General features: G+C 42.0%; 1 protein-coding gene across 2 annotated transcripts in view; it reads right to left on the bottom strand.

Annotated features, from left to right (window-relative positions):
• mtx2 (metaxin 2) overlaps positions 1-17,520 on the bottom strand; it is a 66,466-nt gene extending 48,946 nt beyond the window's left edge. The window contains exons 1-3 of one of the 2 annotated variants that reach the window (XM_041201732.1): positions 17,365-17,520; positions 6,521-6,568; positions 5,718-5,764 (exon numbers count right to left, since the gene is read on the bottom strand). In XM_041201732.1, coding sequence (XP_041057666.1) covers positions 5,718-5,764; positions 6,521-6,568; positions 17,365-17,404 — 135 coding nt within the window. In that variant the 5' untranslated portion in view covers positions 17,405-17,520. Of the gene's footprint in view, positions 1-5,717; positions 5,765-6,520; positions 6,569-17,364 lie in introns of those variants that run through there. The other variant, XM_041201733.1, reaches the window with a different exon arrangement.
• Positions 17,521-27,792: the final 10,272 nt, after the last annotated feature.

Below are 27,792 nucleotides of genomic sequence, written 5' to 3'. Positions count from 1 at the left end.
CATTCACTGGCATCTCACTCACTGGCAGCTCAAGGGTCAATTGCCACTCACTCTCTGACCCTCACATCTCCATCTAGTCTCATCTCCTCTAGAGACTGCCTTCTCAGCCCTCACCATGTTGAGGCCGCTTGCACAGATCAGCATGTGCCCCCACACACACACCCAACATTTTGCAAGCAAGCCCTAGCCCTGCAGCTACCAAAAAGCCATCCCCACCTTACTGCTGGTCTGGTAGGTAATGACCTGCCCATGAGCCCCCCTAAAAGTGATGTGATGCTGCTTGTGAAGCCTGGCACTGATGACCACGAGTGCTGCCTGAAGCCAGGTAGGCAAACAAACCTTAAAGTTCTAGGCCAAAAACAGTTCATCAGGTGCACATCACTTACGTACAGTTGTGAAACACGTCTACGTGCAATCACACTCATGTGCTCGATGATCCAGCGTGGGGGGATGATTCCGGTGAGCTGGCTTATCAGGATATGCAGATGTATCACAAATAAGTTCGCGATGTGTGATGTGCAAAGGCGATAAATGCAGCCCACCATTGACAGGCAGAATGGACAATTGCAAACTGGTTTCACATTGTTGTGAAACCAATTTTTGGCTTTCCCACCGTATTATCTGCTTACGCCCACCATGATGCCTGACGCCAACAGGCACGGAAAATTCCACCCATGGTTTTCCATTCTTCCCACTCCACCACTGCTGACTGATGTTTATGACTCTGCCTTTAAAATTCCTCTTTTAATTCCTTCAGTTTGCTACCTCCTTCCTTTCAAAATCCTTGTACTTAAGTGGGCATTAATCCTCTAATATTTCTCTCTCCTCCTTTTTAACGTTTACAACTTACCAGTATTTTGTAAAATACTTTGAGGCATTTAGAAACATGGGCCTTTTTTAAAAAATTCATTCATGGGGTGTGGGCTTTGCTGGCTGAGCCAGCATTTATTGCCCATCGCTAATTGCCCTTGAGAAGGTGGCAGTGAGCTGTCTTCTTGAACTGCTGCAGTTCATGTGGTGTAGGTATACCCATAGTACTCTTAGGAAGGGAGTTCCAGGATTTTGACCCAGCGACCGTGAAGGAACTGTAAGATTTTTCCACGTCAGGAAAGTGAGTGACTTGGAAGAGAACTTCCAGGTGGCGGTGTTCCCATCTATCTGCTGCCCTTGTCCTTCTAGATGGTAATGGTTGTGGGTTTGGAAGGTCATGTCAAAGGAGCCTTGGTGAATTCCTGCAGTGCATCTTGTAGATGGTACACACTGCTGCTACTGTGCATCAGTGGTGGAGGGAGTGAATGTCTGTGGATGTGGTACCAATCAAGCGGGCTGCTTTGTCCTGGATGGTGTCCAGGGGTTGCACTTATCCAGGCAAGTGGGGAGTATTCCATCACACTCCTGACTTGCGCCTTGTAGATGGTGGACAGGCTTTGGGGAGTCAGGAGGCAAGTTACTCACTGCACGATTCCTAGCCTCTAACCTGCTCTTGTAGCCACAGTATTTATATGGCTAGTCCAGTTCAGTTTCTGGTCAGTGGTAACCCCCAGGATGTTGATAGTGAGGGATTCAGTGATGGTAATGTCATTGAACATTTGGTGGGGTGGGGTGGGGGGGGGAGGAGATATGATGATGATGATGATTGGGTTCTCCCTTGTTAGAGATGGTCACTGCCTGACACTTGTGTGACATGAATGTTACTTGCCACTTGTCAACTCAAGCCTGGATATTGTCTAGGTCTTGCTGGATTTGGACATGGACTGCTTCAGTATCTGAGGAGTCAAAAATGGTGTTGAACCTTGTGCAATCACCAGTGAACATCCCCACTTCTGACCTTATGTTAGGAGGAAGGTCAATGATGAAGGTGGTTGGGCTGAGGACACTAGTGTATGTTGTATGCATAAAGAATCCATGATTTATTTCAAACATATTAGGTTCCCTTTTAACTCTCTTGCAAGCAGTTTCTTTCAAATTGGTCGTGCTAAATATAAGTTAAGGACCAAGACTAGGGAGAGAGGCACCTGCTTTATATTTGAAATATTCTCCTCCAAATCAGGTTTCCCTCCTAGTAAAATAATTCTGTCAAGCCACTGAATGTAGTAGCACCATATTAGTGTATTCCCAAGGATAAAAATGAATAATTTGCATTTATTTTGTGCCTTTGATTATCTCAGAGCGCTCGAAAGTGCTTTACAGCCAACAAAATACATTTTGAAGTATATTATGCTGTTACTTTTGTAATGTAGCTATTATTCTATCCCACTCTTTCAGCAATGATATATCTAAGTGACAACATTTCCTCCCAACTTTTGTTAAGGTTCTACTACTGATTTAAAATTAGAAATAACCCAGTAGGATAAATACAATAAAGGAGTTAGGATAAATACAATAAAGGAGTTTTTGTTACAATAAAGGAGTTTTAAGATCAGCAGCAGTCTACAGTGTGTTCAGAAAGACTGTTTCCATTTATATATAACATTGGAGCTGCTAAGAGGCCTGGTTGAAATAAGAATCAGCAAGAATCAGTGTTAGCAATCAAAGAGAAAATGGATTGCTGGATGCCAGCAACACGAAAGTGAGAATCTTGCTCAGCAGATAGTTTCAATGTCAGCCTTTGACTCATGCAAGAGTCATTATCCGCAATATCTAAAAGGAGGTGGAATACAAGCAGGCAAATGCTTGAGCAGAGGGAAAACCTTGAAATCATAGGGGCATAAAGGTCCTGCATGCCATACAATCACTGCTGCAAAAATGGTGGCAGGTGTGCAAGTAGGGGGTTTGGGTCACGTTTCATTTTTTTGATCCCAGCTCTCCCACCTTGCTAACATTTCAACTGTTTTTAGAGAAAGGTGGGTGGTGAGAGTTGGGTTTCATATCCACCCCATCAAATATTTTGGATGGAACTTTAAAGAAGTGGTAATCCTATGCAAAAGTATGGATGCTTACAAACCAAAACTAAAGCTTTAGATTTCAAATAATAGTAACTTTTCAGTATTGTGCACAAAATTCACTATCTCTATGGGAACGATGTGAATTTCATACTAGATTATAAGTTATCGCTGTTATTTGTGACAAAATAAATTGCCTTTGAGGAATTACTGCATGATTATGACAACAGCATTAGGAATCAGCCCTTTTCAAACTTGTTCCAAAAGTGTTTCAAAAGTACTAAGGGTTTTGCTGTACGCTACACAAACGTTTCTTGCTGCCTTAACAAAGATTTTTGTACTGCATACAATATCATTCCACATCATAAACATCAACTCAAAAGTTACTAGGCATACAGATAATACAGATTAGTATGAGGTGGTGCAATTTGATAGGAGGCCATCTACTCCTTGGAAAATAGCAGTCTAAATAGAACAACAGAGAATAAAATCTGGGGTAACAGATCCGCAAATCATCAAAAAGAGCAACACAGGTTAACAAAGCCATTAAAAATGCAAACATAGCACTGAGGTTCATTTGTAAATGCATAAATTCAAAAACAGAGAAGTTATGTTAAACCTATATGGAATCTTGGTTAGATCACACCTAGGGCAGAATTTTCTGCCTGTTGGGCGGGCGGGCCCAACCCAATCTCCATCCAGGTGGGGAGCCGATCCCTGCCGGGGAAGCAGGCCCCGCTGCCATTTTACGTGGGTGGGCCAATTAAGGCCCGCCCAGCATAATGTCCAGCGGGAAGCGCTACGTACTTCCTGTGTGGGCAGGGGGATTCCCCAAAAGCGAGAGTGCGCTCTTTCGTGCATGCGCATGAAACAGCGCACATCTCCCTGAGACTAAGTACTGCCTCAGGGAGATCGCTGATACTTTCAACCTTAAGGTTGGATGGGCAAGTCCTTTAATTGGTTAATTGATCCTGTCAATGGCCTCAAGTGGCCACTGACAGGTCGGCAGGCACACAGCTGATTTTGCTGAGCCCCTGTCTTCCTGAAAATTTAAATGGGTCGGGATGACATCAGGGGATCCCCCCCAATGTCATTTTATGTGTCGGCAAGCGGGCCCCACCCCCTGTTCACCAACGGCAAAATCCTGCCCCTAGTGTGCTATGCTCATTTCTAGACTTCCAAGATTCTAGAATCCAAGATTAGGCGATGTAAGTATAAGATAGTCCCTAATAATTCCAATAAGGAATGCAGAAAAAATGTATTTAATCGCAGATTAATTAGAATGTGGAACTTACTACCACATGGAGTAGCTGATACATTTATGGGGAAGCTGGATAAGTACATAAAGGAGAAAAGAATAGAAGGAAATGTTGATAGGGTGTGATGAAGCGAAGTTGGAGGAGGTTCGCGTGGAACAAATCCTGACAATAACCTGTTGGGGGTTGAGTGTCAAGTTTCTGTGGAAGTAATAACTACTATGCAAGTAGTTACAGCTCACTATACTTTATGTACAGTCTGAGAAGTACATTAATATTTCAGATTAATACAGCTGCTTTTGTGTTGTTTGTTGTTTATTACATCTTCCTTTTTCACTATATAGGATTTTAGTTTTTTTAAGAGAAACCATCTAAAATTAATAGAGGCTTTTGAGTTTTTCACAAGCATGCAAATAAAATAAGCTGTAATTCTTAAAAGGGTATCTGTAAAAATCAAAGGTTTTTGCTAAAACCCAGCATATGCTGAACAAGTACTTTTTCTTAATTTCTGAGGACCTTTGAAATTAGTTTTTTTTTCCTACCGTAAAACTACAACCTGGTGTAAATGCAATTATGCTCAAGGAATGAGTGCTTCTTGGTCAAGTTCAACCTATTAGAAATATATGCAACACAAATTCATATATCCAAAATGATTCAATTAAAAACATCATGCTAATTTATAGATGGAAAACAAATTTATAGAAGGAAAACAAACTTAGAGGCAAGCAGGATGATTGAACTTAAACAGAAGCCCCAACAAAAACACAAACAATTATAATTGCTTATTTACACAATTTACAAAATACAGAAAACACAGTGGTATACTGAGAATCATATAGCACAAGAAAGGCTACTTGGCTCATTGTGTCTGTGCCAGCACTTTGAAAGAGCTATTCAATTATTCGACTCCCTGCTTTTTCCCTATTGTCTTACAATATTTCCTTTTCAAGTATATATCCAATTCCCTTTTGAAAGTTATTATTGAATTTATTTCCAACATTCTTTCACTGAATTTCAGATCTTAATAACTATGCACGAAAAGAAAATCTCATCTTCCCACTGGTTCTTTAATTAAGCTTAGATAGAAAAAAATGGGAAAGTTGTCAAAAGTACTGAATTATATATGTCAGACCTGCCAAGCAAATAGCCTATCCTAAAAGGCTCAACACAATGTCACAATTAGATACCCAACAATACTTTTTAACACTGTCATCTAGCAGTGAATACTCTATGAATCTTCTTTTCTATAAAAGTTATTCCACAACTTTTAGGGACCAACAATATTTAATGAACAAAAATAAAGGCTGTGATACACTGTACAATGTTTAAATTTGATCATCTTTCCTTCCGATTGATCCTCATGTCACCACTTACTGCCAAGTATTACTTGTCTAAGACATTCCTCTGCAAACTGAACAAGTTTTTCAGTGCAAACAAGCGTTAATGAGTTTCGTAGAACTTATCCTACTGGGTATTATTTTAACTGTGTATGTGGTTTTCTCTGAAGCTGATTAAAGATTTTGCATCCAATTTGGTTAGTTGACCTTTAATACCAAGAACATCATGCTTATATTCCTACCTGAACAGCAAGACACGAAGCATTGTCTGACAGCAAAATCTGTTCCCCTGCATAATGAGGACAAAAGTCATTTGGAAGTTAATTTTATCACCTGAATCAGACCATTAGTACACCACAATCTTTTTGCATTGCTTACTTAAAGCAAGAAAAGTCTCCAATAGTGTTTTAAAAAGCTGTTTGAAGCTAACGTTATAAAACATTTCAGTCTGTCAGAAGAAAGAAAGATGACAAGTTCACTGCAATAAAAATTCCTTGGTTTAGAGGACTGGGGCAGCAACCCATTAGTCTTCATTACTTTGCAGTCTTCTGACAACTGGAGCAGGCTGCTGTGCCCCAAATGGAGGCCATAACATGAGCTGATGATATATGAAGAGCTGCTAAAGGAAACCTGAACTGTCTCTGCCAATGTGAAGCATTTTAAGTTCTTTTTTAATGAGAGCCATATTTGCCATAATATTTAAATATCTGATCGATCTACAAATCATTTTCCAACTCTTGGTAAACCTATCAATAGGGTTTCCAAGCATATAGCTTTACAACTAGCTGCTTACCCTAGCTGATATGATGACTCAGTAATAAATCATGAAGGTTAGATTTCATGAATGTCTTGTTTATGTTGACAGACGGATGTCAGTAAAACCTCTTAATAGGATGAAATAGTACCACGTATTAAAACTTCCACTACACACCCTGAATCTTTGATTGAATAATACTTAATTGCAAAAAAAAGGTGACAGTCATTTCCTGTGCTTGTATTGCAATACGAATTATTATAAGGTTTAATTCCAAGATGTAATGCCTACCCTTCAACGGTTGATATAGTGTTGCATTTTCTGGCCAAGGTTCTGCAGCTGTAAAAACAAGATGCAAAATAAATACATTAAATTAGATATAGAGGCATCGAGGCCCATTTCTGAATTTAAAACAGTAGAACTAATTTCTGAGAAAAATTATCACAATCAGTTTTGACACAATAACACGCTACAAACCGCATCTACTTGCTCCTCAATTCTGATTTTACACTTCATTGTATGACTCAAGTCACTGAAAAAGTTTTCTGATAAGGCTAATTGATGAAACAAAAATGTTTTCCTAAATCTAGCTTTTCTGTCTTGGCACCTTATATTTTGATGCTTTCTAGCAATTAGCTAAGTTTGATATCAGCTATGAAGAAGTTAACCCATTCATAAGATCAAAAGAAATAGCAGCAGGAGTAGGCCATTTGGCCCCTCAAGTCTGCTCTGCTGTTCAATAAGGTCATGGTTGAACTGATTGTGGCCTTAACTCTACTCTCCTGGTTGCCTCCATAACCCTTGACTCCCTTGCTGTTTAAAAAAAACTAACTCGACCTTGAATATATTCAATGACCTAGCCTCCACTGCTCTCTGAGGAAGAGTACGACCTCAAGAAAAAATTTCTCCTCATTTCCTTCTTAAATGGGAGACCCATATTTTTTTTTTAAACTGTACCCTTAGTTCTAGGTGCCCCTAGGAGGGGAAACATCCTCTTAACATGTGCCCTGCCAAGCCTCCTCAGAATCTCATCTGTTTCAATAAGATCACTTCTCATTCTTCTAAACTTCAATGAATATAGGTCCAACCTGCTCAACCTTTCCTCATTATACAACCCCTTCATCCCTGGAATCAGCCTAGTGAATTTTCTCTGAACTGCTTCTAATGCAGGTATATCCCTCCTTAAGTAAGATGACCAAAACTGTACACAGCACTCCAGGTGTGGTCTCACCAATGCCCTGTACAGTTGTAGCAAGACTTTTCTACTTTTATATTCTACCCCCGTTGCAATAAAGGTCAGCATTCCATTTGTCATCCTAATTACTTGCTGTGCCTGCATGCTAACTTTTTGTGATTCACATACAAGGACATCCCCATCCCTCTGTACCACAGCATTCTGCAGTCTATCTACATTTAAATAATATTCTGCTTTTCTATTTCTCCTGCCAAAGTAGACAACTTCATATTTTTCCACATCTGCCATCTGTCAAATCTTTTACCCATTCAAATCCCTTTGCAGACCCTTTATATCCTCCTCACAACTTTCTTTCCTACCTATTTTTGCACTGTCAGCAAATTTGGCCAAAATGCAGTCGGTCTCTTCATCCAAGCCATTAATATAGATAGTTGAGGCCGTAGCACTGATCCCTGTGATCCACTTATTACAGTTTGCCAACCTGAAAATGACTTATTTATCCCGACTCTGTTTCACTAGACATTGCCATGGTGTCAGCTCTCTTTAGATCGTTGACCCATTCTGCACAGCTGCAAAGTGAAATAATCATGTTCTTAGATGAGAATTGTTAGTTGATGGAAAAACTCAAGGGCCTTTAATAATGAACAAATTCAACATTTTAAATGTAACATTTAAGTTATAATTGACTTAGATTAAGGAATAGTGAGCTGTGAATCTAAGTTTGCTGGCAACGCTAAGTTAGGTGGCAGAGTAAATAATGTAAACAGGAGCAGAAGATAGAATAAGTGAGTGGGCAAAATTGTGGGGTTCAACATGGAAAAGTGAGTTCATCCTCTATGGACTTGAGATAGATCAGAGTACTTTTTAAATGCCTAAAGGCTTAGAATTGTGGATAAGCAGGCAGATTTAGCAGTACAGTAAGGTACAAAAAGTAATTTGAAAGGGTGATGGAATGTTGGTCTTCATCCCTAGAGGGCTAGGAAAGAAAAGCTGAAACAGTGTCACATGTATACAGAGTTCTGGAAAGAACCTATCTGGTATACCGCATTTCAGTTACTCTGTAAGGATATACTAGTCTTGGCAGGAGTGCAGTGCAGATTCACCAGAATGATAACAGGGCTGAAGGGATTAAATTGTGAGGATAGGTTGCACAGGCTAGGCTTGTATTCTCTTGAATATAGTAAGATAAGGAGTGATCTAATTGAGGTGTTTAAGACAATTAAAGAATTTGATAGTATGGATAGAGAAAAATTATTTCCTCTGGTGGAAGAGTCCAGATCAAGGGCTTAAGGGACTTAACCTAAGAGCTAGAATGTTTAGGGGTGATGTCAGAATCTGCTGCTTCACATAAATGGTGGTGGAAATCTGGATCTCTACCCCCACAAAATGTTATTAAGGCTAGGTCAATTGAAAATTTTAAAACTGAGAATGATACAAATTTTGTTAGGCAAGGGTATTAGGAGCTAAAGGGCCAAGGCAGGTAAATGGAGTTAATATGAATCAACCATGACCTAACTGAATTTTGTAACAGGTTCTAGGGGCTGGATGGCTGACTCCTGTTTCTGTGTGAGCAGATCTCCAATGGCATTACTCAAAACATGTTGAATGCTATCCTGTTTCATAATGGCAAAGGTATCATACCTTATAATAGTCAATGCATTATTTTTCTATTTAGGTAAAGCTGTATTTAAGCTGGCCTGACTATTGAAAACTGTCAAATTTGGCTATAAATAAATATTTAAAACCAGATGTTTGGTTAACAAATTTTGGCGATTGTAATGTGTTATCAGTTTTAGGTCAGAGCAGTGTAGCTTCCAAAAATGTTCAATTTATTTTTAAAACCTAATGTGTGATGTTTATACATGTTAATGCACCATTTTTAAGGTGCTATCAGCAGACCTCCCAGGTTCTCCATCTACAACAATATGTGACACCTTCAGCAACCAAACTGCACATAAATTACAGCAGAAAAAGAATGTCATAGAACTTCCATGACATGGATAAAATTATTTTTAGATTGGATAGGTGAAAATGGAAACGTTGGCGGGGGGGGGGGAGGAGGAGGAGGAGGAGGAGGAGGAGGAGGAGGAGGAGGAGGAGGAGAGAAACGGTCCGGAATGGTCACAATGGGTATTTAAGGTGCACAGCTAAAAAGCAGCTGAATAGAAAAGTCATCAGTAGCTCTTTGAAAGCAAAAATAAAAACAATTAAGGTAAAAAAATATTGACAGTTTGAGAATAGGGACAAGATAGGTAAAACAACACGAGGCAATAGTAGAGCAATGAAAAGCAGAAGATACCAAAGTAATGTTAGAACAGCACAGGATAGAGGACTAAGGGGGCTCAATAAGATAGAAATGGTCAAGACTGTGGAAACACAAAGTGTGAATAAAGGTCTTGAAATTAATTCAGTGAAGCACAGAGTTAATGGGTCCTGATGAGCACCTAGATAGCAAAAAGACAAGGCCTTAAGCAGCAAGAACACAGGCAAAGGTTTTCTGGAGGAACTGCGATCTAAGGAGGGTGGCAGACCAGTAAAGTGTTTGCGTAATCAAGCTGAGAGTTACAAAGGCCTGAATAACAGTCTCAGTGACAATAGGAGGTAGACATCAAGACTTAGAAAGTAGCAAAGGTGGAAGAAAGTAGAATGTAATGCGATGGCTATCTGCACACATACTGTTAGTATAGTAACAATGTGGCTCTGTGGTAGCATTTTCACCCGACACCAGAGTACATTAGACATTTACAATGTACAAACTGTTCCAGAAGCCATTCGAAATCTAAGGGAATGCTCCAAGTGCCGTTGCCAGCAAAATTCAGATTCAGATTCTACCTTTTTGCTACAAGTGAGTTTCTTAGCAATACTACTGACTGAAACCAACTTTTAAAACACACTCGTTTGCCTAAAGTCTACAAACTGAAATTTCCCAATCATTGCAGGACAGAAAACTTATATTTGCTGTATTTATTCTATTTGCAATTTTTTCCTAAATCTTGAGGTAAGCCACCTATCCTTAAAGTTTCCCTTATACAAATACAACTTCATTTCAAAAGTTCTGACACCGTCAATATAATAAAGCACATAAATAAATGTGTTGTAATATTGTTCTACTAATCGTGAATGAGCTGAAAATCCACCCTCCACCCTTACAATAGTGAACAAAAATAATTGGGCAAATACTTTCCAAGAAAGGCTATTTGTAGAACAACAGCATTGTATTATCTTGTGAATAGCAATGTAAAAAATATTCCTGTAATACTTGAGCGATAAAAATTGTTTGAGCTTCTAAATTTCATAGCCGAAAAACAAAATTAGGGATAACTATAAATGTTCAATATGCACTCCTTCAACAGTAATAGGTTACAAGAAACAACAAAAACTAAATGTATATTATCCTAAAAATTAATTTTGCAATACTGGATTAATATTAAATTTAATTCAGTAATACAAACTACAGTGATCTGCTAAACTCAAAAAGTTTTAAAAACAATACAGATTACATTTCAATACCACTACACAACACAATCCACATTGTTTCAAATAGAGAATAAAGAAAAACCATGCCTCTGTTTATCATATTAAACTTAGTATTTGCCGAAGGACCTTAAATACAGATTTTTGTAAAACACAAAAATAAAGATTTAATACACAAACAATTCCAAGTTTTAACATCAGCCAGCAGCCGTCTTCTGTATTTGAACCTTCTGCCTGACAGATTGTTCAGGGCCAATAAATAATACAACAGTAAATATCACAGTTGACAGCTACAGCTGTGATTCTCGGGCTAAAATAAGAGTCTTGTATAGAACACGCATTTAAAAAGTACTGAACATGATACAAAATTTCTTACATCACCAAACACTAAAATTGCATGTAGCTTAACTATACAAGCCTGTTTTCTTCTATCACAGTGATTTATGACACAAAAATCTCCACTAAAATCAAACCTCATTTATCCTTGGACTACACATTTCCATAGCATATGGATTACAGTTCGTAACTCACCATGTCTACCATCAGAGCATAAAAAAGAAATTTCCCCAAGGTCTTCTGCTTACCAATTGAGGTCTCTAGAACATTTCAAGATCTGATTTTTATAATATGTTATTTAAATCTTTGCTTTTGTCCACAATTATATTAAAATAAAAATGTTTATTAGGCTTTAGTCTCCCATTCAGTACAGAAAGCACTACGATTTACTAAGGTGTAGTCCCGTTCAGGTAGAAGCAGCTGTCCAGTACCTAACCATAGTGTCTATTCTTCATTTATGTGCCAAGACAGCACATTTCAGCAGGCCGTTCAGCTACATAGAGCATTGCAACCAAGATTGATATCCGCACATACCCATTTTCCAGTTAGGGTTCAGTGGATAGTGGCCAAGAGCCTGGTATCTATAAACGTTTCATATGGTCATTCACACATGTACATAATTATGTAAGACTTCTGCTCATTAGTTTTCTTTGCTGTGAGTAATATTCAGGAAGCTAAGTAACTAGTCAAAATGATAATACCAATAACCATAACATCTTACAAGGCTTATAATTATCTATGAGTACTAAATAGTTCATCATTATGTCTGTGCCTAGGTTGGCAATCGAACCTATTTGTGCTATGTAAACATTACTGCTGCTTCCAGTGATTAGCCACTGCTGGAGGAGTAAAATTAAAAATAAAAAAGATACATTTACAAAAGCTAAAACAAATCTGGCCTAACCTGGTAAGATAATGAGCAATTGAGTTATATACAGCTGGAAGCTCCTAGGTTTTATCTTCAGTTTTTGATGCAACGGTGTGGTGGTAGGGATGCTATAATTCATCTGGCATAGGTTAGAGAAGGAAAGAAAAGTAAACTGGTAGTGTCTTAAAAGTGTTCCTATTCCTGATCAACATGCAGCAACCATTGCAGGAAGTTTATATGTATGGACATCAGGCAAGACAGGAATGGTTGGGCCAATTCCCTGGTGGTTTACACTCACTGTCTAGATTCAGACATGTAGAGCAGCTACTTAGCTGCGATACTAGAGGACAACCAGTGCACATGCAACTGCATATGAGCAAGAATTGCTACTGTACCGTAATGGGAAAAGGAAGAGTACACGGGACAAAAAAATGGTTCAAGAAAAGGGAAAATGCTAAAACAAATTATTTCATAAGATGTGTCTTTTGCAGCAATGTATTTTATGCATAAATACTGACTTAGATTGACGCTACACAAAGTCTTGTGACTTTCAGCAATCTCAGAAATGAGTTAAGGGAGCTTCAACCTGATTTCCACCATGCTTAGTTCTACAAAAATTCATCCATGGTTTAGCATAATTTGCTAATTATCTGGTAGTCATACTGTCTTAAGGATGGCTGGTGTGAGAAATATAAATAATTGTTTTTTCTAAAGTTGCAACCAGTTACAGGAAGTTTTATTTTACATCTAGCTATGTTATACTAATGCTTGATGTTCACAGTGATTCCAAGCTGCAAAAATGCTCCATTCTCCAACACTATCATCTTGCCTTAATTAGAAGGACTACACAATAACTAGCACAATGAAAGCGTCATGAATGGCATTATAAATTGCAGTGTTGGTACATTATTGGGGAGTTAGGAGGGGAGTTACTTACCACAGGATTCCTAGCCTTTGACCTCCTCCTGTAGCCACAATATTTATATGGCTAGTCCAGTTCAGTTTTTGGTCAATGGTAACCCCCAGGATGTTGATAGTAGGGGATTCAGTGATGATAATGCCATTGATTGTCAAGGGGCGATGGCTGGATTCTCTCTTGTTGGTGATGGTAATTTCCTGGCACTTGTGTGGTGTGAATGTTACCTGCCATTTATCAGCCCAAGCCTGGATATTATCCAGGTCTTGCTGCATTTGGACATGGACTGCCTCAGTATATGAGGAGTAACGAACAGCGCTGAATATTGTGCAATCATCAGCAGACATCCCACTTCTGACTTTATGATGGAAGGGAGGTCATTGATGAAGCAGCTGAAGATAGTTGGGCCGAGGGTGCTACCCTGATTATTTGCAGCATCCAAACAACATAAACAATATTTGTCAATTAAAACATAATGCATTTCTCATGATATTAATTACAACTTAATAAATGACTGAGTGCTCTTCTCCAAGGTCATTTATATGACTATGTCCAGCACTGTTTCCTCTGATTCATCAATATAAACTGTGATAGTACAAGAATGATCAGGACAAGTTAGGGCTTTTTTCACTCTTTCAAAGTAATTTAGGCCTTAACAGACTAGATCACTTGAATGGGCTTCTCCTTTGGGATTAAGTCACTAGATACCATAACTACAATTATGATAATAGTTGGACAACCTGAATTATGTCCATTGTTGTTTCTTGGCAATAGCAAGAACCACACAACAACTTGCACTTACATAGCACCTTCAGTGTAGCAAAAACACCCAAGGTGTTTCACATGAACATTATGAAAAGAAAACTGACAGCAAAGCACTCAGAAGATATTAGGCCAATTGACCAAAAGCTTGGTCCGACAGGTAGTACTTAAACAGTATCTTAAAGGAAGAGAGAGAAACAATCAATCTTGCCATAGCTGGGCCTCAGCCTCCCACAATCTAGATAACTGCCACATTAAAAAAGAACCTCAAAAATGCTAATATTAAATTTTTTCAAGCCTTAAATACCTTGCTTGGCTTAACTGTGTTAATTTATCAGGTCATGCTTAAGCTGTCCCTTCCACATCTAAGTAAAAATAACTTTAAAAATGTTGGAGTGTGGTCATGGATTTTCATGTAGATAGGTACCGCTTTTAAAGATACTCTTTAAAACCTACCTGTTAGACCAAGCTTTTGGTCAATTGGCCTAACATCTTCTGAGTGCTTTGCTGTCAGTTTTCTTTTCATAATGTTCCTGTGAAACACCTTGGGTGTTTTTACTACACTGAAGGTGCTATATAAATACAAGTTGTTGTGTGGTTCACGCTATTGCCAAGAAACAACAACGGGCATAATTCAGGTTATCCAACTATTATCACAATTGTAGTTATGGTACCACTTTTCTCATACAGCTCTGACAATGTAAAAAATACAGAGTGTAGCTAAGCCTACGTGCTAAATGGCACCTCACAATAAACACTGGTCTGGTCTAGAGTTGTCATATTCTTTGTGCTCGCTACCTTCTCTACCATGCAAAGCATCAACCTCCATCAAATAATTTTGCTCATAATATCCTACAAAAAGCGTCATGTTCTTGTTTGGGACCAATACCACTAGAAACATCCAAAGGCTCTGGCATAATTACATTACCTGCATTTCTAGCATAGTCTATCCCTTCTGGTTTATCTATTATCTCCTGTTGTGTTGCATGGGATACACACATTGGTACGCTGGTTTTGATGTATCTGTGTCGCCCTCATAAACAAATTGCATAATGGGCTTTAGTTGACCAAGCACATTGAGCAAAAGCCTAGCAGCAGTTCCTGGTTTGCTTTTTCTTTGTGGCGGATAGTAGAGTTAATAAAATGATTTTATCTGTGAGGAACCTAATCTACTTTTATACAAGAGACGTCTAATAACACTTACTGTTCCTCCTGTAGGACAATATAACAACAACCTCAAGACAAAAATTAAAGCTTAACAGATTCATGTGATTGATTCAGATTCAGGCCTGGCATTCACATGAATGACTGAATATTCGTGCACATGGTGTACTTCATTACAGATTTCTATCGCACATCCAATGAACCTGTAATGTATTATACTTCACAAGTGGCAACACCAGCGTACTCTGTCTTAACAGACACTCTTTGCCCAGCACTGTAGTCATGCCAGTTTTTGAGATGACCTCGTCTATATTTAGGTTCTTTTGTGAAAGTTCAGCCAACCTATGATGTCGCTTCTTAAAGTACAAATTTGACTATATTTCAGTAGTCTTCCCTACTATGTCTCTCTGACTGTGAGTGCAATGTGCTCAATGTGCCCGCAAAGCAATTCAAATGGCAAGAACGCTATAGATTCTTGGGAGATCTCCCTGAGAGAAAATATGATATTTTAACCCTGTCCTTGGGATGTTGTTTGGATATAAATTTGTAGCACGCAAGGTCATGGATTATCTCTACCATTACGTTCATCTGAAAAAAATATGACGTTTGATTTGGCAATGTTGCCATTACTAAATGAAGTAGAAAATTAACCCATTTATCAGGAAAAAAAAAACTTCTCTGGTAACCCAACTCAAGTGAGTACTCCTGGTAATACTTCAGCCACAATGGTTGCTTCTGTGGAAGTGAGTCAGTTGTTGGAAGGCATTCAATGAGATAATCAAAAGGTCCACTTTATTGCAGAGATTGATTTATCACTGCTTATACCTTTTGCCACAATTAATTTGTGTGAAAATAAATAGCAAATAAATTTGACAGCTCAGGCTAAATACAATAACCTTGTCAAAATATTAGCAAATGCAATTTCAAATATAGATGAGTACTTGAACTTTAATTGCCTTTCCTTCAAAAATAACAGAGATTGCAACTACAATTTCAAGTATTAAAATGTGATTTGAGAAGACTTCCTATTAATTCTGGTGAAAGGCATCAGCCTAAAATGTTAATTCCTCTCCACAGATGCTGCCTGACCTGCTAAGTGTTTCCAGTGCTTTGCTTTTACTTCAGATTTCCAATATCTACAGTATTTTCTTTTGTTCCATAATTCTACAACTTCATTGATACATTAATCTTTCAATACGTTACAATGTTGCTGTATGTTCACAAGGTAAGAACTATTTGGGCAAGCAAAGGAAGCAGCAGCAGCCAGAAAAGCATCTTCTGCATAGAAAATCCAGACGTTTGAGTATGTAATATACGCCTGATCATTTATAGTAATTTTTGCACTGAAACAATAATGAATTCTAATCGAACTGAAAATTTGACAAGTATTAGAATTATCAGATACCTTGAATCATAGGGCACAGTGGTATTGTCGATGGAATGGTAGTCCAGAGACCCAGGGGTCTTGGGTTTGAATCCCACCACGGCAGATGGGGGAATTTGAATTCAATAAAAAATTAAATTAATCTAATGATGACCATGCAACGATTGTTGTAAAAACCCATCTGGTTCACTAATGCCCTTTAGGGAAGGACATCTGCTGTCCTTACCTAGTCTGACCTACATATGACTCCACAGCAATGTGGTTGACTCTGAAATGCCCTCTGAACAAGGGCAAATAGGGATGGGCAATAAATGCTGGCCTATCCAGCAACACCCACATCCCATGAATGAATAAAAAAAATGTGACTGAGTTCAAAGGATGAGCCTCATGAGAGCTCTGAAGGGTCATACAGACTCGAAACATTAACTCTGTTTCTCTTTCCACAGATGCTGTCAGCCTGCTGAGTTTTTCCAGCATTTTCTGTTTTTATTTCAGATTTCCAACATCTGTAGTATTTTGCTTTTATTTTGTCTTGTGATTTGGATGAGAGATCACTTATGGGAAGTTTCCTCACATCTGTTTTACCTTCAAGTGGATTGCAGTAGAACGTGAAGTAATGTAATATTTATTTTTTAAATATTAAAATCTAAAATTACAAATAATCGAGGTGGTTTGCGCAATCATATTTAAATTCTTAATTTGGAAAACAGCCTCTGCTAGGTAACCCTTAAATATCATGTCATTGGCATTTGGAGACTGATGACCAAAGTACTGGACACACATTGACAAAGTTGTGCTTTTGTTGAACAAAACATATCTGCGTAGGCTATACAACCCAATGCTAATGTGTAAAAAAAAATACAATAACTAACCCAAATTAAATTCTGGTAATCTCATACATTCCTTAGAAAGCAATACGAATTGAAAATCTTACCGCCCACCCAACCGTTCACCTGTTGCTCCCTCCATCAGAGCTCAAAGCTAACCCTGTTATCCACTGACTTGACACAGCATTAAGCAACTCTGGAGTCATTACCTGCCATTTGGCAGACAAACACGTCTGTTGCTATTGCCATGGTGCAAAAGCGTTTCTCTCCTTTCCAGGGCCGGGAAAAAGCTTCGGAATCTCCCCGAGACAATGTCAACACTGTAGCTGCTCACTTCCGGCAATGAACACATCACTTCCGGCAGTATCGCGCATGCGCAGTATCTGCTGCTCCGGGATGAGCTGGTGGTGATAAACAGCTGGTGCAACATTGCTTTCTACTTCATTCCGATAACATGGTGTGATCTATAATTTTTAGCAGAGTTACAACAACAGCTTTCATTTGTATAGCGCCTTTAAGGTTGGAAAACGCCCGATGTTCTTCAGAGCAGCAAAATCCTGAAGAACAGTAGGATGGATAACTGAAAGCTTTGTCAAAATGGTATGTTTTAAAGGATGAGCAGAAGAAGTTTAGAGAAGGAATTCCCTAGTGCGTGGGATCAATGCTGCTGAAGGCGCGAGCACCAGCGATGGAGCAAAGAAAGGGCTTGTATTTATATAGCGCCTTTCACAACCACAGACCTCTCAAACCATTTTACGGACAACAAAATATTTATGAAACAAAAACAGAATTACCTGGAAAAACTCAGCAGGTCTGGCAGCATCGGCGGAGAAGAAAAGAGTTGACGTTTCGAGTCCTCATGACCCTTCGACAGAACTTGAGTTCGAGTCCAGGAAAGAGCCGATGCTGCCAGACCTGCTGAGTTTTTCCAGGTAATTCTGTTTTTGTTTTGGATTTCCAGCATCCGCAGTTTTTTTGTTTTTATCAAAATATTTATGAAGTTAGTCTCTGTTGTGATACAGGAAACACAACAGCCCCTTGTAATAGAACACCCCCAAGGCATGTCACTGAGCAACATTGAAGGTATTAGTTCAGATGACCAAAAGCTTGGTTAAAGGTAGGTTTTGGGGCATCTTAAGAGGAAAGTGAAGTAGAGAGGTGTAGGGAGAGTTTTTCAGAGCTTAGGGCCTATGCTGTTGAAGGCATGGTCACCAATGGTGGAACAATTAAAATCGGGGCTGCTCATACGAACTTACGAATTATGAGCAGATGTAGGCCCTCGAGTCTGCTCTGCCACGGCTGATCTGTTTGTGTTTTGAATTCCACACGCCTATCCGCCCCCAATAACCTTTGATTCCTTTGCGTAACAAGAGCCTGTCTACCTCTGCCTTAAAAATATTCAATGAGCCCACTTCCACCACCTTCTGAAGTAGAGTTCCAAAGTCGTACAACCCTCTGAGAGAGAAAAATTTCACCTCCAATCTACCCTAAAAGGGCGAACCCTAATTTTAAAACAGTCCCCCACCCCCCCAGCCAGTTCTGGACTCACCCAGAAGAAGAAACATCCCTTCTAAGTCTATCACGTCCACCTTGTCAATGCCATTCAGGATCTTATATACTTCAATCAAGTCACCCCTCACTGTTCTAAACACTAGTCTGGCCCAGTCTGTCTAACCTTTCCTCACAAGACAACCCGCTTATTCCAGGTATTAATCTAGTAAACCTCCTCTGAACCACCTCCAACACGTTTACATTCTTCCTTAAAGAAGGAGACCAAAACTGCACATAATATTTGAGATGTGGTCTCACCAATGTCCTATATAACAAGCATTACATCCTTACTTTTATGTTCAATTCCTCTTGTAATAAAGGGTAGCATTCCATTAGCCTACTTAATTATTTGCTGTACCTGCATACTAACTTTTTTTGAGTCATACAGCAGAATCTTGGATCCTAGATCCCTCTGCACCTCGGAATTCTGTAGTCGTTCTCCATTTAAGTAATTTTCTGCCTTTTACTCTTCCTGTCAAAGTGAACAACTTCACATTTTCCCACATTGTACACCATCTGCCAGATTTTTGCCCACTCACTCAACCTATCTGTATCTGTCTGCAACCTCCTTATGTCCTCTTCACAACATACTTTCCTACCTATCTTTGTGTCATTTGCAAATTTAGCTTCCATGCCTTCGCTCCCCTCATCTGAGTCATTGATATAAATTGTAAAAGGTTGCAGCCTCAGCACAGATCCCTGCGGGTCTCCACTCATCACATCCTGCCAGTTAAAAAAAGACTTGTTTTTGCATACTCTCTGTTTTCTGCCAGCCAGAAAATCTTCTTTCTATGCTAATATGTTACCCCCTACACCATGAACATTTATTTTCCACAATGACCTTTGATGTGACACCTTATCAAATGCCTTCTGGAAATTTAAGTACAGCATGTCTACAGGTTCCCCTTTATCCACAGTGCAAGTCCTTCAAAGAATTCCAATGAATTGGTTAAACATGATTTCCCTTTCAAAAAACCATGCTGACTCTTCCTGATTACCTTGAGTTTTCCTAAGTACATAGTGTAGCACTGGTAGAGACGAAAAATAACAGACAGAAATCACCCTCTGTCATGAAAAACTGATTATAGCTACAAGCTACTTACGGGCATATTGAACTTTTTAAGGAAGCCTTCCATGTTTTTAAAGAAGTACAAACAAGGACACTGAGTGAAGGATGGCTGATAATGTAAAATGAGCACTTTCTTGAAAATTCCTATATGGATTAAACTGACAGACCTGTCCTGAGAGAACATGGAATGTCGCACTTGACAAGGTGTCATGGCCTTTTTCAAGCAGAAACACTTAAAAGGGAGATGGGAAAGATGCAAAAGACTGAACTTTTGTCTCCGCAACGACAGGGGATTAAAGACTGATTTGCACATCTCAGCAGTCACCCGAAAATCCATCCCCTGTTGATTTATATCTCAGAATGTGTAAATAGTTCTGAGATGGGTGCAAGATGACTCTTTCCCCTCATGAGAATACACAGGGAAAAATCAATTAAATAGCAATGTGTACTGGTGTGCTGTATGTGTGACTGCAAGTAAAAGAACATAGTCACCCCCTGAAGCTTGCAGGCGAAAGATCTTGCTCTCTCTTTCGTTGCAACTAACTCAGGGGTTTGAATAAAGAAGGGAAGTGTGTGAGGCCAAAGTGAACATAGGCCCCTTAGAGAATGAGGCTGGAGAAACAATAATGGGGAACCAGGAAATGGCAGAGTTGAATAATACTCTGCATCAGTCTTCATGGTAGAAAACACTAAAAGCATTCCAAAACATACTAAATAATCAAGGGGCAAAAGGGGGTAGGAAATACAACAACTATCACTAGAGAAAAAGTACTAGGGAAACTAATGGGGCTAAAGACCGATAAGTCCTCTGGACCTGATGGGTTGCATCCTAGGATATTAAAGAAGTTGCTACAGAGATAGTGGAAGCACTGGAGTAATCTGCCAATAATCCTTAGATTCTGGATTCACACACTCCTACAGAAACAACAGGTCAGCTTTGACCTTGGCAAGGTAGTCCAAGGTTGCAACACACCACGTAGTAGATGTAATGCTACGTATATTTATGGATACAATCTTTACACCCATTTTAAAGCATTTAGTCTCTTACCAAACCTGTTGTCTCTGATAGCCCCAGACCTTTGGTCTGCTCCTGCATACCCATAGTGTTCACAAATTGCCTTACTTTGGACGGACTGAGGAAACTGTCCTGAACCTCCCCATTGGCAATGTTCTGCTCAGGTGGCATCTGGGGGTTCGTGCAGAGAATGGGATTTGAAATGTCCTCTGTTGGAGAAGCCTCTCCAATCCTCTCCCCTTCTGAGGCGTTGCTGCTCCCGGCTTCCCGGATCTGTGGTGCGCTGAGCGCTTCACTGCTCCCAGATTCCTGGGGCTGGGGTGCGCTAGCCTTTTCGGGTTGTGGGCAAAGTTGGGGTGAGCTGGTCTCCTCATTGTCTCCAATGTTCTGGAGCTTGGGTGTCTCGTCCTCCAACTCCCTAGAGCTTTGCCGCTTCTTCTGTAGATGCTGCCCTTTCCCTTCTTCATCCGAAGAGCAGCTGCCCTTGTCATCCGTGTCGGATGGGAGACGCCTCTTGCCACTTGTCTGGGAAGTGGCTTGATCCCTTCTTAGCCCCTTCTTCCTTTTGGCTCTCTTCACCAGCTGCCACTGCCCCTGCTGATTTCCCGCTGCTTCCTCCTCCTCCTCCTCCTCCTCCTCCTTGATTTGCTCTCCTGAGGAGTGGGAGGTTCAGGGGGCAGTGCTGTTGATTGGCTGTCTGCTGCCTCAATCTTTTCCTCCACCTTGTCTCTCTCTGTGTCCTCCTTTGTTCCGTTGTTCTCACTGGGGGCCTTGGTGGTTGGAGTGTTGCAAGTGTCCTTGGTAGTAGTGACATGAAGCATGTCCTCTGCTTCCCCCACGTTGGCTTTGGCTGCCTGTGCATAAGTGAGGTAGCGTTTGGGGCAGTTCCTGTAGAGGTGACCGCCTCGCTACACAGGTTGCAGCACTAAGTCTGTTTGCAGTTCTTTGTCTGGTGCCCTTCCGGTTTGCAGTTCTTGCAGAGGGTGGCGCTGTAGTTGGCCGCCACATGACCAGACTTGCCGCATGAGCGACAAAGTTTGGGCTGCCCAGCGTAGACAAGGTAGCCACGGCTTCCCCCGATAGCGAAGCTGGAAGGAGGGTGAAAGATGGCTCCCTTCCCATTGGTCTTGAGCGTGACCTTGATCTGGCGTTTGCATGTCCAAATCCCGAAGGCGTCTCTAACCTGGGTGCAGCTCCCAACCTTGTCGATGTACCTGGCGAGGAAGGTGAACACGTTGGCGACAGGGACATAGGGGTTGTAGAGATGCATAGTCACCACACAGTCCTGTTGCAACGGCAGAGCAAAGAGCGGCTCCACCATCAGGATCTTCATCTCTGGCTGGTCTCTCTTCTCCTCGAACACCTTCAGGAACTTGATGCAAGCTGCCACATGCTTGAAAGTCACATCGAAACATCCAGCTCTGGGGAAGACTTGCAGGGAGTAGATCTCCTCCGCTTCAAATCCACACGCCTTCAACAGGTCCGCTTGATGAAGAAGTCCTGATCCATGGGTGCTCCTCCTTCGCTGTCTTTCACTGTCACCCAGACGGTGTTAAATACCCCATGGTATGGGGCTCGACTGGTTATAGGCATCACTTCACGACTACACTTGATCTTAGCCAAAAGGCCACAGCACACCCTTGCACAACGGGCCTGGAATACCAAAACAAGCACACAGAACTAGGGTTGCAGTTGGATTTTTAACCCATTTTCTTGTGTATTCCCAGAAGAGAAAAAACAAACATGTCTTTCGCCCAAATCATCTTTCTTTGGAACTGACATCATGTCCACATTCTGGGATATAACTCACAGGAGCTGGTTTCTGCTGAGATGGAAATCAGCCTTCATTATCTTCACAACCACAGGAGATTACAGTTCAGTTTTTGCATTGCATCTTTTCCTTTGTAGTGTCTCTGTCTGAAGTAAGCCTTGAAACATTTTTAAGTGCAACATTCCGTTCTCTGGACTAGTTGGTCAAGGGTAATTCACATAGGAATTTTCCAGCAAGAGGTTACTTTACAGTCTTGGCCAGATTTTACTGGCAGGTCCTTTTATAAAAAAAAACATGTCTTACTTAAAAGTTCAATATGTCCATAAGTAATTCAGGGCTATGATCCACTGGTCATGACGGATGTTTGAAATATTAGAATGGGAGCACAGTTGGACAAAAGCCTAAACTGCAGGAATAACCAATACTTCCATCAGTTATATCATATGGTTAAAACTAAAGCCCACAAAATTGATTTAGATATTTCTGAAAAGGGACATGAGAACTGACAGGATATAAGTTGTGCATCAGGGTGCCTGGGGGAATAGTTCCCTTTGAAATTTTGATATTTTTGAGGCATTTTTCAACATTTCGGTATTTATTGTATTTTTACCTTTGAAACAAAAAATTATGGTGAGTGCATTTAATCACCAGATGCTCCTGTGCCGTAAACATACATTCAGAATTAAAAAGCCAAATAGGCACTTTCTCCACTGTAAAGCTTTCTCTCAATTTGTTTGCCAAATCACCCAAAGTGTGATATTGCTGTGTAAATATTGCAGATTTAGAGAATTCAGAATATATATTTGCCATCGGTGTTTATTTAAGGTATTCAATAAGTTTGTCAGTGTTGTTCCCATTTCAAATTCATAAATTCAACATCAACCTTTGACTCAAGCCCAAATTGCAAGTTGTTTCAACTAGATCTGCCTCTTAAAGGTAAGGGAGAATACAAGAAAACTTTTTCAAAAATGTGTATGATTTAGCCAAATTGTCAGACTTAAAAATTGTACTTCTAAATTCATGTTCTGCTTTGCAATAAATTCAATTCTTGAAATGAATTGGCCTTTTCTCACCACCATCCTTTGAAGTAGCTGATATGATCATTTGGTAAAAAGAAGCAAAATATTGCAGAGCCTGGAAACCTGAAATTAAAAAGTAGACAATGTTGGAAATACCTCACAGGTGTGGCAGTATCATTGGAAAGAGAAACAGGCTTAATGACAAATGTTCACTTTTCAGACTAGACATTGGGCAGAATTTTCCGTGCCTGCTGGCAGTGGGCATGATAGGTGGCGGGCGCAGACAATATGGCACGGTTTGATTAACAACAGCAGGAAGGCAGGTCACAATCCACCGTTCAGCCCGCCAAAGGTGGGCCACATTTCCCGCCAAAGGTCAGCGGGGAGCTCATTGTAATACATCAGAATCTCATTAAAAGGCCATGCTGCCAGGCCGTACCCCAGTGGGATCGCCTGACCATATCTGTGGGAAAGCTACACACCAGCACAGAGGTGACGTGCAATTGGCGGCCTTTTCTTTGGGGGGAACTGAGATGAGTGAACAGCATCGTTTTCCACAGCTCGCCAGGGTTGCCTGTTCCTTTCCAGGCTTCAGGGGTGCCGGGGGGCACTGTTTTCTGTGAAGTGGTGTCCAGGGGCAACTGCTGCCTGACCCCAGAGGTCACTGTACTTGGGGTTGAGGTGTCCGCACAAGTAATTGAGGTGGGGGGGCAGGGTAGGTGAGGGAAGTGGCCACACAGTAGGGCCACCTGTATAAACTGACCATCCCTCTGCAACTGAGGCAGTTCAGGCACAGCCACGATTATATGATTGCGTTCGGGCTCCTAGACTGCCCACCTATACAATAAATGCAAAGGCACTAATGTGTCATCAGGCCCTCCAGACTTTACCTCCGCTGCCCTGGCAGAGTCTGCAAGTCTACGACCTCTTTACTGGACCGCGGAGCAGTTGTACTGCACAAGTTGTACAATCTCCTTGCCAGCGCTGGTCATGTAGCAGTCACTGCGGGATGCGTTCACAGCCCCTTGCAATCTCAGCATCCCAGTTTGGACCATTGTCTCCCATGTCGCAGGTTGACATGACAGCCATTCAACACACTCATCTGTAGCCATCTGAGAGGTGGCAAGCACTTCCTGGGAAGCGGTAAGGGATGGCCACACAGGGCCATGAAAGGATGCTAAGTGCACCCATTGCTAACCATGTCTCTTTTACTCTTTCATGCTGCAGGCGGACCACGCCAGGATCATGGATTTTGGTGACTGAGCTGTTTGACTGATGGCCTACAGAGAGCAGAGAAGATGGAGGAGAGAGCAACTGAGCCCCCTGGCTATGCAAAGGCAGGAGCAGCACCCTCAGGAAGATGGGGCTGCTGGGGCTCCCGCACACGCTGCCTAGGAGCGATAGCGAGCCATGGCTGGTCGGTGCCTAGCAACACGCAGGGTCTATAGACGCTGCCTTTCATTCCTGCAGATGACCGCAAACCAGTGTCGCCAAAGACTGCACATGTCTAGGGACCTGATCGCTCATATCTGCCACATGCTGCAAGGTGTGCACATGGTTTCCAGGGAGTGTGCACGACACCTACGTCCTCAGTCACTCGCAGATCCAGTCTTCCAGGGTCTACAGAGGCTGCAGGGATGGCTTCTCAGGGATAAGGGCTACCTGAAGAGGCTGTAGCTGATGACTCCTGTGCGGTGGCCTTAGACTGCAGCAGAGCGATGGTATAATGAAGCTCATGCTGCAGCTCGCAACTTGGAGGAGTAGACCATCGGGATGCTAAAGATGCGATTCTGGTGTCTGGACCTGTCCAATATAGTCCAGAGAGGGTGTCATGCATTGTCATTGTCTGCTGCACCCTTTACAACCTGGCACTCCAACAGAGAGACTAGCTGGCTGAAGAGGACATGGAGAAGATGGAGGCCTACTCAGATGAAGAGGATGGCAGCAGGGAGGAGGTCCACGGTGATGACGATGATGGCTCTTACTCTGGCTAGACGAGGCAGGCATGCTCAGGAGGCCCTCATAGCTGCCAGATTTGTGGAGGATGATGATGACATGCAGTGAGGTGACCCCATAGATCCTCACATCGCAGTTGTGAACGTTTGATTCCAGTCTGGCTTATGGCAACGTTAATACCCTCTGTGAGAATGCTCCTGTCACGGAGATGCAGTGGAGGCCCTAATAGTCACTCAATCGCAGGAGGATGATGACAACATGCAGTGAGGATGCTCCATGAATCTTCACATAGCCTCTGTGAATGTCTGACTCTTGTCTGGCTGAGGGCAGCTTGCTTGCGCTCCTTCATCAGGGCTATCTCATAGAGATGCAACCATGAAATTGTAGGCGCATCCGATGATGTGTTTGCCTTCACCACCTGAGCACAGCATCAGTGGTCGTAGACACTGGTGCGATGGGGACCAGCCCCACCTTAAATGTCCTGAGAGCACACAGAGAGAATGCGAGAACGATGTGTTACCTGCCCGCTACATTCTAGCAGCAATGACAGCACTGCCGAGGTGCAGGTATCAGTAATGTTTCCAGGGAGTGTGAGGCCGGACCATCACTGTGGTTCAAAGGCTGCACAAAATAAATGGAAGAGGCCCTGGACTGAGATACCTGCCTTTTATCTTGTGCAGAAAGGTTTCACATCCAAGTGACAAGAACACTGCTCATCAGAACAAGGAGCCACAGGCAGGGAGACATTCTTATGTGTTTATTAACAATAGTGAACAGTATGTACAAGTGACCAACGCCCGTATTCAGACTCTGCAACTATGTTCCCTTAACTGCTCTAACCCTGCCGCTACGTCTTGGTGCTCCTCAGACGTCCACAGTGGAAGGGGAGGCAGCCTGCTGACTGCAACACTGCGTCTGTGATGACCTTGGCGGTTGCCCTCTGAAGAGCAGAGAGTTGGAGGGCCCCGGCCTGCTTTCAGGGCCTTGCTACATGGTAGTGGCACCCTCCTCGGCCTGTGAAGCTGGAGCTGCGGAGGTCACAGGAAGAGGGGAGTCAGATGAGCCAGACACTCCCGGAAGCAACTGGGTGGATGACTCTGGGGTATGCACATGCTGATCCTCCTTCCTGTGAGTGCCCGAGGGCCCCTGGCTGCCTGCATGAGGCGAAGGGGTAGCTGGAGTGAGATCGAGTTACCCAGCGCCCCTCTCATGTACACACTGTTGGAGGCCAACTTTGGCATCAGCGATAGAGTTAAACCCCGCGCAGTGGTGCAGGAACGATGCCCTGGACCCAGGTCTCCATGATGGCCGCCATCCTGCCAGTGTTTACCTTGGTGTGTTGCAATGGTGGTGCTATCACCTCCTTCTGAAGACGGATGGACTCCTCCATCGTGCCTTGCAATCTGAGGAGTGCAGCAGACATCCCTTCCTGATGTTCCCTAGCTTGCCTTTACAGCTCCAGCAAATGTGACATGACCAAGCCCAGAAACTCATCATCTGACTCAGACTCAACAGGTCCCTGGCCCCCAGCAGCCCTCTGAATGCCGAGGACCTGGGCAGTCCCTGCTACTTCCTGCTGTGGATCAGACTGTGCACTGTACTCACCAGTATGTGACCCCATGCCTATTCTAGAGCTAGGTCCCACCGAGGTGTGAGGTGTGTGTCTTTTCACTGGTGGAGGGTGTGGGTGAGCACTGTGGTAGAACTTCGAGGAGGGTGCCTTCTGATTCCCCTTCAGAAGTTGGAGGCCCTGGGTCATGGACTCTGTCGGCTGTTTGGCAGATGTGCTTGCAAAAGCAAGGAGAGATAATTAGTGCGTAGCAGTGGCCTGTGAAAGAGGACACATCACTCACAGTATGGTTGTCTGATGGATACTGCATTGCTGCATCCTCACTTGGTAGAACAGCACCGACCTCACCGTCAATGCAAGACTGGTCCAGATCGTGGCCAGCCAGCTGGATGGCTCTGTTTTCAAAGCCAGCGAGGACCCTGATTTTGGGCATTCCGCCACCAGTCTGTGACCTCTCTCTCTTGTGTGCCAGCTTGTCCTGCATGGATAGAGATGGAGAAAATGTAAGCAGGACGCCTGCTGGGCTAGATGATAGATGTGCCTGGCCTGTGCAGGCGGTGAGTGGTCCCATGGACAGGCTGAGGGCAATGAAGGTGTGTGTGAGAGAGTGAATGGTGATGAACCTTGAACTGGCAGTGAGTGAGGATGTGTGATGGGTTTGTGAGTGTGAGTTGAGAGTGATGAAA

This window comes from Carcharodon carcharias, chromosome 12 (genome assembly GCF_017639515.1).
Source record: "Carcharodon carcharias isolate sCarCar2 chromosome 12, sCarCar2.pri, whole genome shotgun sequence".
NCBI lineage: Eukaryota > Metazoa > Chordata > Chondrichthyes > Lamniformes > Lamnidae > Carcharodon > Carcharodon carcharias.
The sequence above is the reverse complement of the archived record's forward strand: the minus strand, read 5'-3'. Positions and strand labels throughout refer to the sequence as shown.